We start from the raw sequence: 13000 nt of genomic DNA, 5'->3' as shown, positions 1-13000 counted from the left end.
GAGGCTGAGTTGGCCAACTACTTGGCCTAATACATCTCAATATTCTAGTACTGCTAAATACTACTACCTACTACAATTACTATACTACTAATACTATAAAACAACTGATTTCCGACAAAATGATCGCTTTTACCAACGTTTCTCTCTCTCTCTCTCTCTCTACTAACAGTCCGATGAAAAAACAATATAGTCCCTCAAGACAAGGCTAACAGCTAGGCAGGCTCAGAGTCGCTCTCTACTGGGCAGGCGGAGCCAGGACAGTCTGTTTACTTCTTTTTTTTATGAAGGGTTTCCGGCTGTCCTCAAAACGACACCAACGACCAATTATGCATTCAAAAGTTGTGCAAGGACCGCTTTTATCATAATCCATAAAAAACATCAAACGAACGAACGGCCGTATCGGCACGGAAGTCTCTTGGGGATTGGGGCGAACAGGAACGTTCAAAGCAGTATAAGAGTTAAGACAAAAATTTGATTATACTGTAGTAAATGTACCCCCATTGATTCCGGTTGGGGACCCAAATGCGTTGGGGGTCCCGGTCCCCATCTGGAATCAATGGGGATACATTTATTGTAATCAAATTATCGTCTAAGGAATGTGACAAAAAATGAAAAATGTTATTGAACTCAAGACTCCATGGCGTGAGTAATCAATAGAAAAAAAAAGTCATTTTGGGGGTGAACTACTCCTTTAAAGTTTCATGACAGCAATACTGTGAGACACAACTCTATTAGAACAAATAGATTTATTTAAAACTATTTATTTGAAACTCTCTCTCTCTCTCTCTCTCTCTCTCTCTCTCTCTCTCTCTCTCTCTCTCTCTCTCTCTCTCTCTCTCTCTCTCTCTCTCTCTCTCTCTCTCTCACACACACACACACACACACACACACACACACACACACACACACACACACACACACACACATGCACGCGTTCAAGCGCACGCACACTCACAGACACAGACACCACACAAACACACACACACTGGGCACACACTGGGCACACACTGGGCACGCGTGTGTGCGTGTGTGCACGAAACCTGGGGCTCTGCCCACAGGACACCCCTCCACACGCGTGTGTTTAGTGTGTGTGTGTGTGTGTGCGCGCGCGTGTGCATGTGTGTGTGTGAGTTGTGGGGGGGTTTCCAGATTTTTACTGTAAAAAAAAAAGGAGACAAAAAAACAACAAACATTCCACAAATACTTGTCCAGCTGCCTGGGTGACGATGCCCTTATATGGGAACACAGGAAACCTGGGGCTCCGCCCCTCGGACCCCCCTCCACACACACACACACACACACACACACACACACACACACACACACACACACACACACACACACACACACACACACACACACACACACACACACACACACACACACACACATGAATACAGTGGTGGGAGAGAATTACAGAGATTTTTATCAATACACAATGTTGCTCTGTCAAATCTGTACTTGTGTTGTTGACATTTTCTAAAATAAAAGGTTTGATTTTGTGTTTTCCAAATCACAATGTCACGATTCACCAAGGGGCCCACTAAATTAAAGGACAACTTTGTTTTTTTACAACAAGGGCTCATATTTTAAGGGCTCATATTTTAGATTGTAATTAGAGAAAAGAAAAGATGAGTGTTAAAATGTTTTCATTTACTGCTTTATATTGTTTTAGAGATTTAGTGATTTCAGTGGTTCAGTGGCTAAATATGTCTTTTTAGACACAATAAGCTGGCAATTTCTTTGTTACTATTTACACCAGCCCCCATCTGCCCATGAAAGATTGTGGTGCATCTTGGGAATGGCCTTATTATGTCTAAAAATACATATTTAGCCACTTGCATGCATGCAAATCAAAATCGTTAAAATCACTAAAACGATAGAAAGAAGTAAATGAAAACATTTTAACACTCGTCTTTTCTTTTCTCTAATGACTATCTAAAATATGAACCCTTGTTCCCTAAAAAAACAAAGTTGTCCTTTAAGCCATATGACACGAGAAGGTGTGCTTTATCGTCAATATCATCACGCCTGCGTTGCCTCAGGACCGAGCCCGAAAGGCGAGTTCTGTTGGCAGCGCAGAATTGACGATATCACACCCTCAAGTGTAATATTGCGATTATAAACCGTTGCTCTAAAAAAAAATCAAAAAACACGTCAACTGTATTTCATTGTGATATTCAAGATATTCAATAGAAATGTGTAATTTGTGAATGCCACGTTTAGCTACTATGTCCCTGAACTCCACATGAAAACTGCTAGCATAGCCATTAACATAGTGCTGGGACAGGCAGCTTTTTTTGCGACCAGCGCAGCTGATTTCTGTGACTGATGAGACGTTCCATAATGCTGATTATAATCACGGGTAGATAGCTATTTCAACCAATCAGATTGCTTTGTCAGAACTACCTGTTGTATAATATGAAACACATCAACACGACAGCGAACACTCTAGACCTGTACCATCCTCTTCTGGTCCATTAAACACAATTTCTGGCTAAGGTTTGAAGCCGACACGTGTACAAACAGAACAGGAAGTGTAGTGAGGAGAGGAAACAGACTGAACAATAGAAGGTAAACTCTCGTGAGTAATTATAGATAAGTGTGTGTGCGTGTGCGTGCGCGCGTGCGTGTGTGCGTGTGTGCGTGTGTGTGTGTGTGTGTGTGCGTGCGTGTTATTAAAGGTTGTAGCACACAGTCACATAGACAATGTGCTTATAGATATAAGTGTCCTCACAAAATGTGTGAGACGATAACATGACTGGTTGAAAAGCTATGTAATGAAAATCAGATGTTTGGAGGAACGTGACGTGAGCTATGGGAATGGATGGTGAATTTGAGTTCACAGCTGAATGAAATCAAGATTCCTTTATTATACTGATATTGTAAGAGTCTATAGGGCTGTATTTTGATTGTCTTAACTAATTTAATGCTACTTTCCGGCCTTCAAAATAAGAGAGTGGCCGCGGATGGAGAAAGCGACCGGCACTTTGGACAATTAACCCTTTCATGTCGGCGGCACGAAATCGGCTTTAAGTACCAGCTCTTATGCCTTAACTTAAAGGGGAAGACCACCCATTTTCAATATTGAACTATGTCATTAATATACCTTAGAGGAGTTGTGTGGAAGTAGAAAAAAAAGTTCCCCCCCTTCTGTGTTGCCTAGAACTGGAGGATTGATTTTGGGGTTTGTATTGTAACGTACAATGTGTGATGTCATCAAGTTGTAATTTACAATACAAACCCCAAAATCAATCCTCCAGTTCTAGGCAACACAGAAGGGGGGCAACTTTTTTACTATTTCCACACAACTCCTCTAAGGTATATTAATGACATATTTCAATATTGAAAATGGGTGGTCTTCCCCTTTAAAGGCCTGTCCATATTGTCTCTGAGCACCGAGCCTTTCGTCGGAGAATTACGACTTTCTTACATGCAGCTTTCCAAACTCTAATTTGGGGTAATGCTTTTCAGAAAATGCGAGTGACATCATTTTGTAGTTGAACCGGACCTTTCCGACGAAAAGTTAAAATGTATTTATTTAGACAGACAGAAAGACAGACAGACATAAATACAGGGTAAATGTTTAGGCGACACTCGACCTTACAAGTGACCTTTGCCCTACGTGCCCCGATGATCCCCTCACAGTGGGGATGTGTGTGTGTGTGTGTGTGTGTGTGTGTGTGTGTGTGTGTGTGTGTGTGTGTGTGTGTGTGTGCGTGCGTGCGTTACGTACCCTGAAGAAGCCCCTCACAGCAGGGATGTGGTTGGAACACTCTGTCCTGCGGAGCTCATCCACGTTGGGACCCACCTACACACACACACACACACACACACACACACACACACACACACACACACACACACACACACACACACACACACACACACACACACACACACACACACACACACACACACACGCACAAATGCAACAACATGAGCAGATCTATAAGCTCACGAGGCGTTGCAGCTATTTGGGCTCTTTCTCAGCATGCAACCAAGGGTAAAATCAGCCATTACAACACCATCAAGGCCCTACAAAATCAACAGTGGATTTAGTCAACTATTTAGTCGAGTAGACTAAAACTAAAACTTTTCAGATGACTAAAATATGTCAAAACTAAATGATATTTTATTCAAAAGACTATGACTGAACTAAATCAAAATGTACACAAACACACACACGCATGCGCGCACGCGCACGCACACACACACACACACACACACACACACACACACACACACACACACACACCAAGTTCCAATAGAATCATAATAATATCCATGACAGAGTTGTTAGTGGAGATTACTTCTTGTTCATTCATGTCAGCTAATCCCTTCTTGTAAAAGACTTCAGTCTACCGTAGCCGGACAACTATTCCACCATCTCCAAATCTTCTATATAGAGTCTGGAACTACACCTCCTGAATGTTATATAGAGTCTGGAACTACACCTCCTGAATGTTATATAGAGTCTGGAACTACACCTCCTGAATGTTATATAGAGTCTGGAACTACACCTCCTGAATGTTATATAGAGTCTGGAACTACACCTCCTGAATGTTATATAGAGTCTGGAACTACACCTCCTGAATGTTATATAGAGTCTGGAACTACACCTCCTGAATGTTATATAGAGTCTGGAACTACACCTCCTGAATGTTATATAGAGTCTGGAACTACACCTCCTGAATGTTATATACTGTAGAGTCTGGAACTACACCTCCTGAATGTTATATAGAGTCTGGAACTACACCTCCTGAATGCTGTATAGAGTCTGGAACTACACCTCCTGAATGTTATATAGAGTCTGGAACTACACCTCCTGAATGTTATATAGAGTCTGGAACTACACCTCCTGAATGTTATATAGAGTCTGGAACTACACCTCCTGAATGCTGTATAGAGTCTGGAACTACACCTCCTGAATGTTATATAGAGTCTGGAACTACAGTTCCTGAATGTTATATAGAGTCTGGAACTACACCTCCTGAATGCTGTATAGAGTCTGGAACTACACCTCCTGAATGTTATATAGAGTCTGGAACTACACCTCCTGAATGTTATATAGAGTCTGGAACTACACCTCCTAAATGTTATATAGAGTCTGGAACTACACCTCCTGAATGTTATATAGAGTCTGGAACTACACCTCCTGAATGCTGTATAGAGTCTGGAACTACACCTCCTGAATGTTATATAGAGTCTGGAACTACAGTTCCTGAATGTTATATAGAGTCTGGAACTACACCTCCTGAATGCTGTATAGAGTCTGGAACTACACCTCCTGAATGTTATATAGAGTCTGGAACTACACCTCCTGAATGTTATATAGAGTCTGGAACTACACCTCCTGAATGTTATATAGAGTCTGGAACTACACCTCCTGAATGTTATATAGAGTCTGGAACTACACCTCCTGAATGTTATATAGAGTCTGGAACTACACCTCCTGAATGTTATATAGAGTCTGGAACTACACCTCCTGAATGTTATATACTGTAGAGTCTGGAACTACACCTCCTGAATGTTATATAGAGTCTGGAACTACACCTCCTGAATGCTGTATAGAGTCTGGAACTACGCAGGTTTCTGAACTGTCCACAGCCACTCCTCTGAGACTCAATGAACATTATTGAGGACCGCGTTTCGGCTTAAAGATCTTTCACTTTTGATGCTTTTGCGTGACGCTGTTGTATGATCAAGTAGCCTGTAGGGATGATCTACAAGCTCACAACGCGTCGCAATGCGACGCGTTGTGAGCTTGTAGATCGTCTATTTTTTTAGCAAATATATTACTACCAACTGCGCCACCTACTGGAACCACTTTTGAAGCCATTTGTAGAATCGGCCTCATCAGGTCTAAATGGGTTAACTTCACTCTCCAGCATTAAAGTCAGATGTCAAGTAATCCCATGTCAAAACAAAGCAAACCTATAGAATCTGTACCATATAATCCTATGTGTAATCTTATACTGTATGTAAAAACTAACACAGAATGTGAATAAGCCACTTAACATAACAGAGGCATTTAAAGCCTCTTATGAACACATTGCGGTGTCAACCCATGATCTGTGTGTGTGTGTGTGTGTGTGTGTGTGTGTGTGTGTGTGTGTGTGTGTGTGTGTGTGTGTGTGTGTGTGTGCGTGTGTGTGTGTGTGTTAGGGCATTCGCCAAATATTCGAATTTTCGAATATCAAAGTCATTATTCGACGTTGTTCACCGAAGTCAAATATTCGCTTATTTTTATTTTTTTATTGTTTTCTCTTTAAAAAATATATAGTTTATAAAGCTTGGCGAGATAGGAAATCATAAGAATGAGTTGTCAATGCCCCTGGTGGATGAATTTGTTAATGCTCTATACCAGGGGTTCTCAAACCTTTTTAGGCTGTGACCCCCAAAATAAACATATTTGAACTGGGGACCCTCACCCTGACAAGCACTTGGAATTGTTATGTAGGTACATTTAATGTGACTCGCTTCCGCAGATAAATATATGTGAAGATAGCAGATGTACATGCTCACAACGCCTCGCAACGCGAGGCGTTGTGAGCATGTAGATCGGCTATTTTCACAATGTTCGCCTCTTGCTTACTCTTGCTTATATTTGACAGTTTGGCCAGTCCTGTCGAATATTCGACTATTCGAATACATTGAGGTCGAATAATTCGAATACTAAAAATCACTATTCGGGAATGCACTTGTGTGTGTGTTCGTGCGTGCGTGTGTGCGTGCGTGCCTCACCCAGCCGATGAGGACCACCCGCGGCCCCCCTGCGTCCACTCTGCACAGGCCGTACTGGGGCTTGGCCGCGTGGAACTTCCCCACCAGCTCCACCAGACCCCCCGCTGAGAGGACAGGTCAAAGGTCAAACCCATGTCTAATCATTACAATAACGATGATGTCATGTTAATTGAATGTCTTTGTGAAACATAAACGTAAGAGAGGGGGCGTCTCACCTCCTGAGTCTGCCAGTTTCAACTTGTTGCTGACGCCATCGTATGTGAACAGAGCCCTGTAGAGACACACAAACAAACACAAACACACGTTATAATGATGTATTTATGTCCACATAAGAGGAGTACACATACAGGGACACAAATATTTACAAGCTGCTGTAATAAAAGTACGGTCATCAACTCCTGGTACAAACTAGTCTTGCGTGGGCAGAATGTTGACTCCCGCTATTTACAAATGCTCCCGTCATACAGTCTGGGCAGCGGAGGTCTTATGTAGGGATGGGACGATACGCGAAATTATCGTTTATCGTGATAAAAAACACTCACGATAATCGTATCGTGGAGATTTAATTTATCGTGATATCGTCCTCTGTCATGCACTGGGATCAATTCACCTTTTATTTGCCGAGCTGCATATCCAGTACCATTTAAACCCTCACATTTAAACCCTCATATGGTCTTTTTTTCCACTCTCCATCAAATGTCTTTGCCAAAAAATAGCCGATATACAAGCCCTCACAACGCGTAGATCTGCTATTTTTTGGCAAATGTTCCGCCCCAGGATAGTGGATTTTGATTATCGCAATAATATCGTAAATAGCGATATCTTTTGTCACAATAATCGTGATATGACATTTTTATATCATCCCATCCCTAGTCTTATGATGAGTATCCAGCATGAGAAGCTGTAAAGCGGAAGTGAAGCCTCCTCCTCACCTCCGTTTCATTTTTAGTCACGCACATTTATCCTAATATGAATAAAAATCATCTAAGCATACATAGCTCGCTGCTTATAAGAAATGTTATTTTAAAATATAGTTTTGTGAACCGAAATGTCAGCTTCCGATACTTCTAGCTTCTGGCTACGCGAGACTAGACACACACACACGCACGCACGCACATCAGGGTCAGACTGGTTCTAAACACGCATGAGACGTGAATGAAATTCATGTTGGAAGCCTCTTGAAGCAAACCTATACATGTCCTATCCAAATAAAGTAGGTTGCAACGATGACCTATACAGTAGCTGAGTGATGGTGTTTACTACTCGTATAGTATAGTTTGCTGATTACTTTTGATGCAATGAAAAGTTAATTTCTGAGGTATTAAAAAGGTCTTAAAGGTCCTTAAATTGTCACTCTAAGCTAGCCTTACACCTAACAACTTTGATTTTGGACAGATTTGGAAAGATTTCTGAAAGACTACCCTCTCACAGATTTGAAAAAGACTTTCCAAAAACTTTATAATGATTTTTCAAAGATTTCAGTTGTTAGATGTGAGATTGTGTAAAGACTGCTTCAAGATTCCCTTTTATTTGCTGAAATATGCCTATTATATAGCCTTGTGTTCCTATATAAATTATAATATTATAAAGCATTAGGCTAACCATAAATGAAAACAGCCGATTTACAAGCTCAGTCACAGCGCGTCGCATCGCAGTATTGATACTTTTACTTGATTACTTTTTCCATCACTGCACATGCAGTGCACACACACACCGAGCTCCGCCTTCCTCCCTCAGCCCTCTCCTCTCTCGTTCTCTCCAGTCTAGCCAGCGCAGATCGATCCTATCAACTTATTATCAACGTTGAATGTTTGGAATAATGGAAACGCAGAGAAATAGTTTTACTGCTACGGCGACTGCATCATAGCAGCCGTACTTCCGCCTGACGGAGCCGTCCTGAACATCGCATGAGCTTAAAGTCCCTATTATGTCCTCAGAGACCCTCTCAGTCAAACCACACCCACTCATTCCAGGGAGGGCTTTGGTGTGTGAGAAATCCCCTGGGTATTCAAGCCTTGTTCTAATGACTGTTTTAGCGTCTGTCTGTAATCCTGTTCTCTCACACACACACACTCGCACGCGCGCACGCACGCACAAGCGCACACAGTCGAAACAAACAGCCCTGAACGTCAGTTGCTGTTTATTTACACAACAACAAACCGCACCACACACAACACAAGACAACACACAACTACACTTTTTTACTTTTTTTTTTATCACGTGGGGGGAAATCCAGTTTTCGACTATTTTCAAAATCTACTAACGTTTTTAACCCATTTAGGTCGTGAGAATGTGTGCAAATATTTGAATATATGTATTTTTAAAGCGAACATTTGTAACGATACAATATTTTCAGATGGGGTCCGTGGCCAAATACAAATCATTTTGGGGGTCCTTCACATGAAAAGGTTTGAGAACCACTGACATAGTAGTCTCTCAAGAACAGACTAACTGAGCTCCAGTTAAGTGAAAAGGACCTTTTTCTTTGACGATGGCCAGCCAGATTGCTGAAATAGAAACATAGGTTTTTCCAAAAAAACCTTAGGAGGATTCAAAAGACACTTATAGAATCGGGTCAAAATTCAAATTTTCACGTTTTTTCAAAAATAGCAGATCTACAAGCTCGCAGCGCGGCACTCGGTGCCGCGCTGTGAGCTTGTATATCTGCTATTTTTCAATAGTTAAAGCATAAAATAATAATACACAATACTGTATCCGTTCTGAATGGGTTAAATAATTGCAGTCGATTAAAGGTACAATATTTGCCTCTGAGATGGTAGTGGAGTAGAAGTAAAAGTACTGAAATACTTCAGTAAGGTAAAAATACCTAAACATTGTACTGAAGTATGTATGTACTGTAGGTGTTACTTTCCACCACTGGAACGCTGGCATAATGAGACAACAGAAGGGTTTTGTTCGACAGGATCTTTGCACATGATCTGTTCCCACTTCCCACATGATCTGTCGCACTTGGAACAACAGACTCACTCCCTAGCTTCCGCCGTGGCCTGAAGACTCACCTCTTCAGACTCCACTTAAGCCCATAGCACTCGCCTAACCTCAATGACCTTACATGGAAGCTAGATAGCATTCTTAGGTTTTATATGAAGTTTGTTACTGATCAGATGCTTGGTTTACCTACGTCAGTGTTTCTCAACCTTTTTTCTGCATGGGCACACTTTTCATGTCCCAAGAATCCATGGGCATGCCAACATAATACAGGGGTGTAATTCTTGTCACTGTCGGGAGGAAACCTTGTTTCTCCAAGTTTCAAATTTGTACGTTTCTTCGCAAAGTAAAGCCCCGCTTCATCATACAAGGCTGTCGCACAACAGTAGTGAAAACAGCAGATCTACAAGCACACAACACCTCGCGGTGCAAGGCGCTGTGTGCTTGTAGATCGGCTGTTTTCACTAGTTTTAAATCATTTTAAAAATGATAAATACAATACTGGCTTTCAAGCAGTTTCAAGGGGCACACTTGACCCTTCTCAGGGGCACACCAAAGGTCCCCAGGCACAGTGGTTGAGAAACACTGACCTACGTTATTGTTGCTGAAATTGAACATTTCCTCATGAGAGAATGAAGAATTAGACACTGATATGTCTCTAGCATATTTATTCAATACAACGGATGACAATAGTATGACAATAATTCCTATGTAATATAATAATGAGAAAATAAGAGTAAAGATTAGAAGGAATAAAGGAGAAAGGAAAAAAGTGATGAAAGAAGGAAAGGTGGACCAGTTGTCGCAAGGATACATACACATTGTTAAGATAATTCTGAGGCCTGACATTCCTTCTGTCTGACCAAAATATGTGTTCTCTCAACACTTGAGTATGGAAGGTCACTTCTGCCTGACTATGAAATGTACTGCTCAACGCTCAGCGACTGAGAGCGGCGACACTACCCTGACCAACCACTGCATGAACATGTGTTCCTTTCTTATCGACTGAGAATGGAAGGCCCTCTGCCGAGGCTGTAGTTACTGCCCTAGCCAGAATACTGACGCCTGATACAAGAAACATTCTCCTTTTGTTCATAACACCTTAACTTGTCGTCTGGCTGTTTGGGTCTGCCGCTTGCCTACAGGGGAATAGCTAGTGTACTTGACCTTGCTGTATGAGCCTGCTGCTGCATAGCTACCGTACACAGAGAGTGTACTAAACTCATAAGACATATTATCATACTCATTTACTTCCCTACTAGTCTACTTGCCAGCCTATAGAGCCCCATTGTGAACCCGGACATATTGAGTACAGTAAGGTTTTATGTTAGAAATGTTGAGTAAGGGTCCCCAGCATGTAGAAACTGCCGGATGCTAACTTGCATATGTTGAGCAATTTTCATAATTTGCATAATTAGCTTTAATTACCATAATCACCTATAATAATGGAAAATATGTCAAAAACTGATTGGACGATTTGAACAATATTGGAGTGGTTTTGGGGGTTATTGAGGATGCTGAATCCATTTCTGACATTTTCTCAATTCAAAATGGCCGTTTTAAACCAGAAATGGCCATATACCAACTTAAATTGGGAAGATTTTGATACTTTTTTGTTGATTTTCCAAATGATGAAGTGACTATTTTTGCTAGGCTATTGTGGCAGTCATTGTTCTAATCATTTTGTGTGGATTGTCTATATGTTGCTTTTGAAATGCAGATAATGTATTAAGCATATAAATAACCACATTTATAATTTAATTCATAATCAAAATCAACAAAAAAGTATTAGTCCGGGAAAAAAAGGGTGATTTTTGGCTGAACGTGGTTTCGTCGGTAAAAGTTTTTTTCTCAACTGATTCTTGTAGCTTGGGGTCACCTCTTAAGGATTCATTAAGTGATATCCATTGAGCATTTTTTAGTATTAACCCCTTAATGCCTGAAACATGGCCTCCCATTGATTTTCTATACAGGAGGAAAATACCCAGAAAAAGATTATTTTTCTGGGTATTTAAGGAGGATCTGAGGGGTCTAGTCATGATGCTGAATCCATTGCAGGCATTTGTTTTGCACAAAAAACATTCCGTGGGCTAGAAATGGCCTCAGAAAACAATACACGTATGGGTGAGTATTCATGTTAGTCGGAGGCCTTAGGGTTTTTTTTCTCGTGCTAATCAGTCTAAAAGTGCAAAATATTGCACAGATGTAGCTCAGGGCTTGCTCTAATGATTTAGCTAGGGGGCCCGAGTCTGCGACATTCGGGGTCGCCACAGTGGCCAAATCAAGTTGGGCTCCCATCGACTTTAGTGATGAAAAGTGATGAGTCATCACTTTTGTGGGTGTTGTGGTGACCCCGAAGGTCGCCGACTCGGGCGCCCTAGCTAAATCATTAGAGCATGCCCTGAGCTACATCTGTGCAAAATTTTGCACTTTTAGACTGATTAGCACGAGAAAAAAAACCCTAAGGCCTCCGACTAACATGAATACTCACCCATACGTGTATTGTTTTCTGAGGCTATTTCTAGCCCACGGAATGTTTTTTGTGCAAAACAAATGCCTGCAATGGATTCAGCATCATGACAAACCCCTAGTTAGACCCCTCAGATCCTCCTTAAATACCCAGAAAAATAATCTTTTTCTGGGTATTTTCCTCCTATATAGAAAGTCAATGGGAGCCCATGTTTCGGGCATTAAGGGGTTAATAATAATAAATGCTCAATGGATATCACTGGTCATCCTCTTGAATCCTTAAGAGGTGACCCCAAGCTACAAGAATCAGTTGAGAAAAAAACTTTTACAAGCGAATCCACGTTCACCCCCACGGCTCCCGGACTATATCAAAATCATCCCAATTTAAGTTGGAATATGGCCATTTCCGGTTTAAAACGGCCGTTTTGAATTTAGAAAATGTCAGAAATAGATTCAGCATCCTCAATAACCCCCAAAACCACTCCAATATTGTTCAAATCGTCCAATCAGTTTTTGTCATATTATCCATATAGGTGATTATGCTAATTAAAGCTAATTATGCAAATTATGCAAATTGCTCAACATATGCAAGTTAGCATCCGGCAGTTTCTACATGCTGGGGACCCATACTCAACATTTCTAACATAAAACCTTACTGTACTCAATATGCCAGGGTTCACATTCTGGCAAGTGGACTATACAGTCATATACTGTATTAATATAACCGAAGTAAGATGAATATTAAATATTTAATCACTATATAAATAATCGATAACTCCATAATCGATAGATCAATAGCCTGAGAAGGAATACAAATTGTATTTCCTTTACAGTT

General features: G+C 41.1%; 1 protein-coding gene across 1 annotated transcript in view; it reads right to left on the bottom strand.

Annotated features, from left to right (window-relative positions):
* The window catches only part of LOC308295415 (uncharacterized protein), a gene marked incomplete at its 3' end in the record, with an annotated part of 80319 nt that overhangs the window by 28572 nt on the left and 38747 nt on the right, over nt 1–13000 (bottom strand). Inside the window, 3 exon segments of the mRNA XM_080738470.1 lie at nt 3737–3811; nt 6748–6851; nt 6963–7018. Of these exon segments, the coding sequence (XP_080594596.1) occupies nt 3737–3811; nt 6748–6851; nt 6963–7018 (235 nt within the window).

This window comes from Nannobrachium achirus (genome assembly GCF_963921795.1).
Source record: "Nannobrachium achirus genome assembly, chromosome: 12".
NCBI lineage: Eukaryota > Metazoa > Chordata > Actinopteri > Myctophiformes > Myctophidae > Nannobrachium > Nannobrachium achirus.
This window is presented reverse-complemented; position numbering and strand designations above follow the sequence as displayed.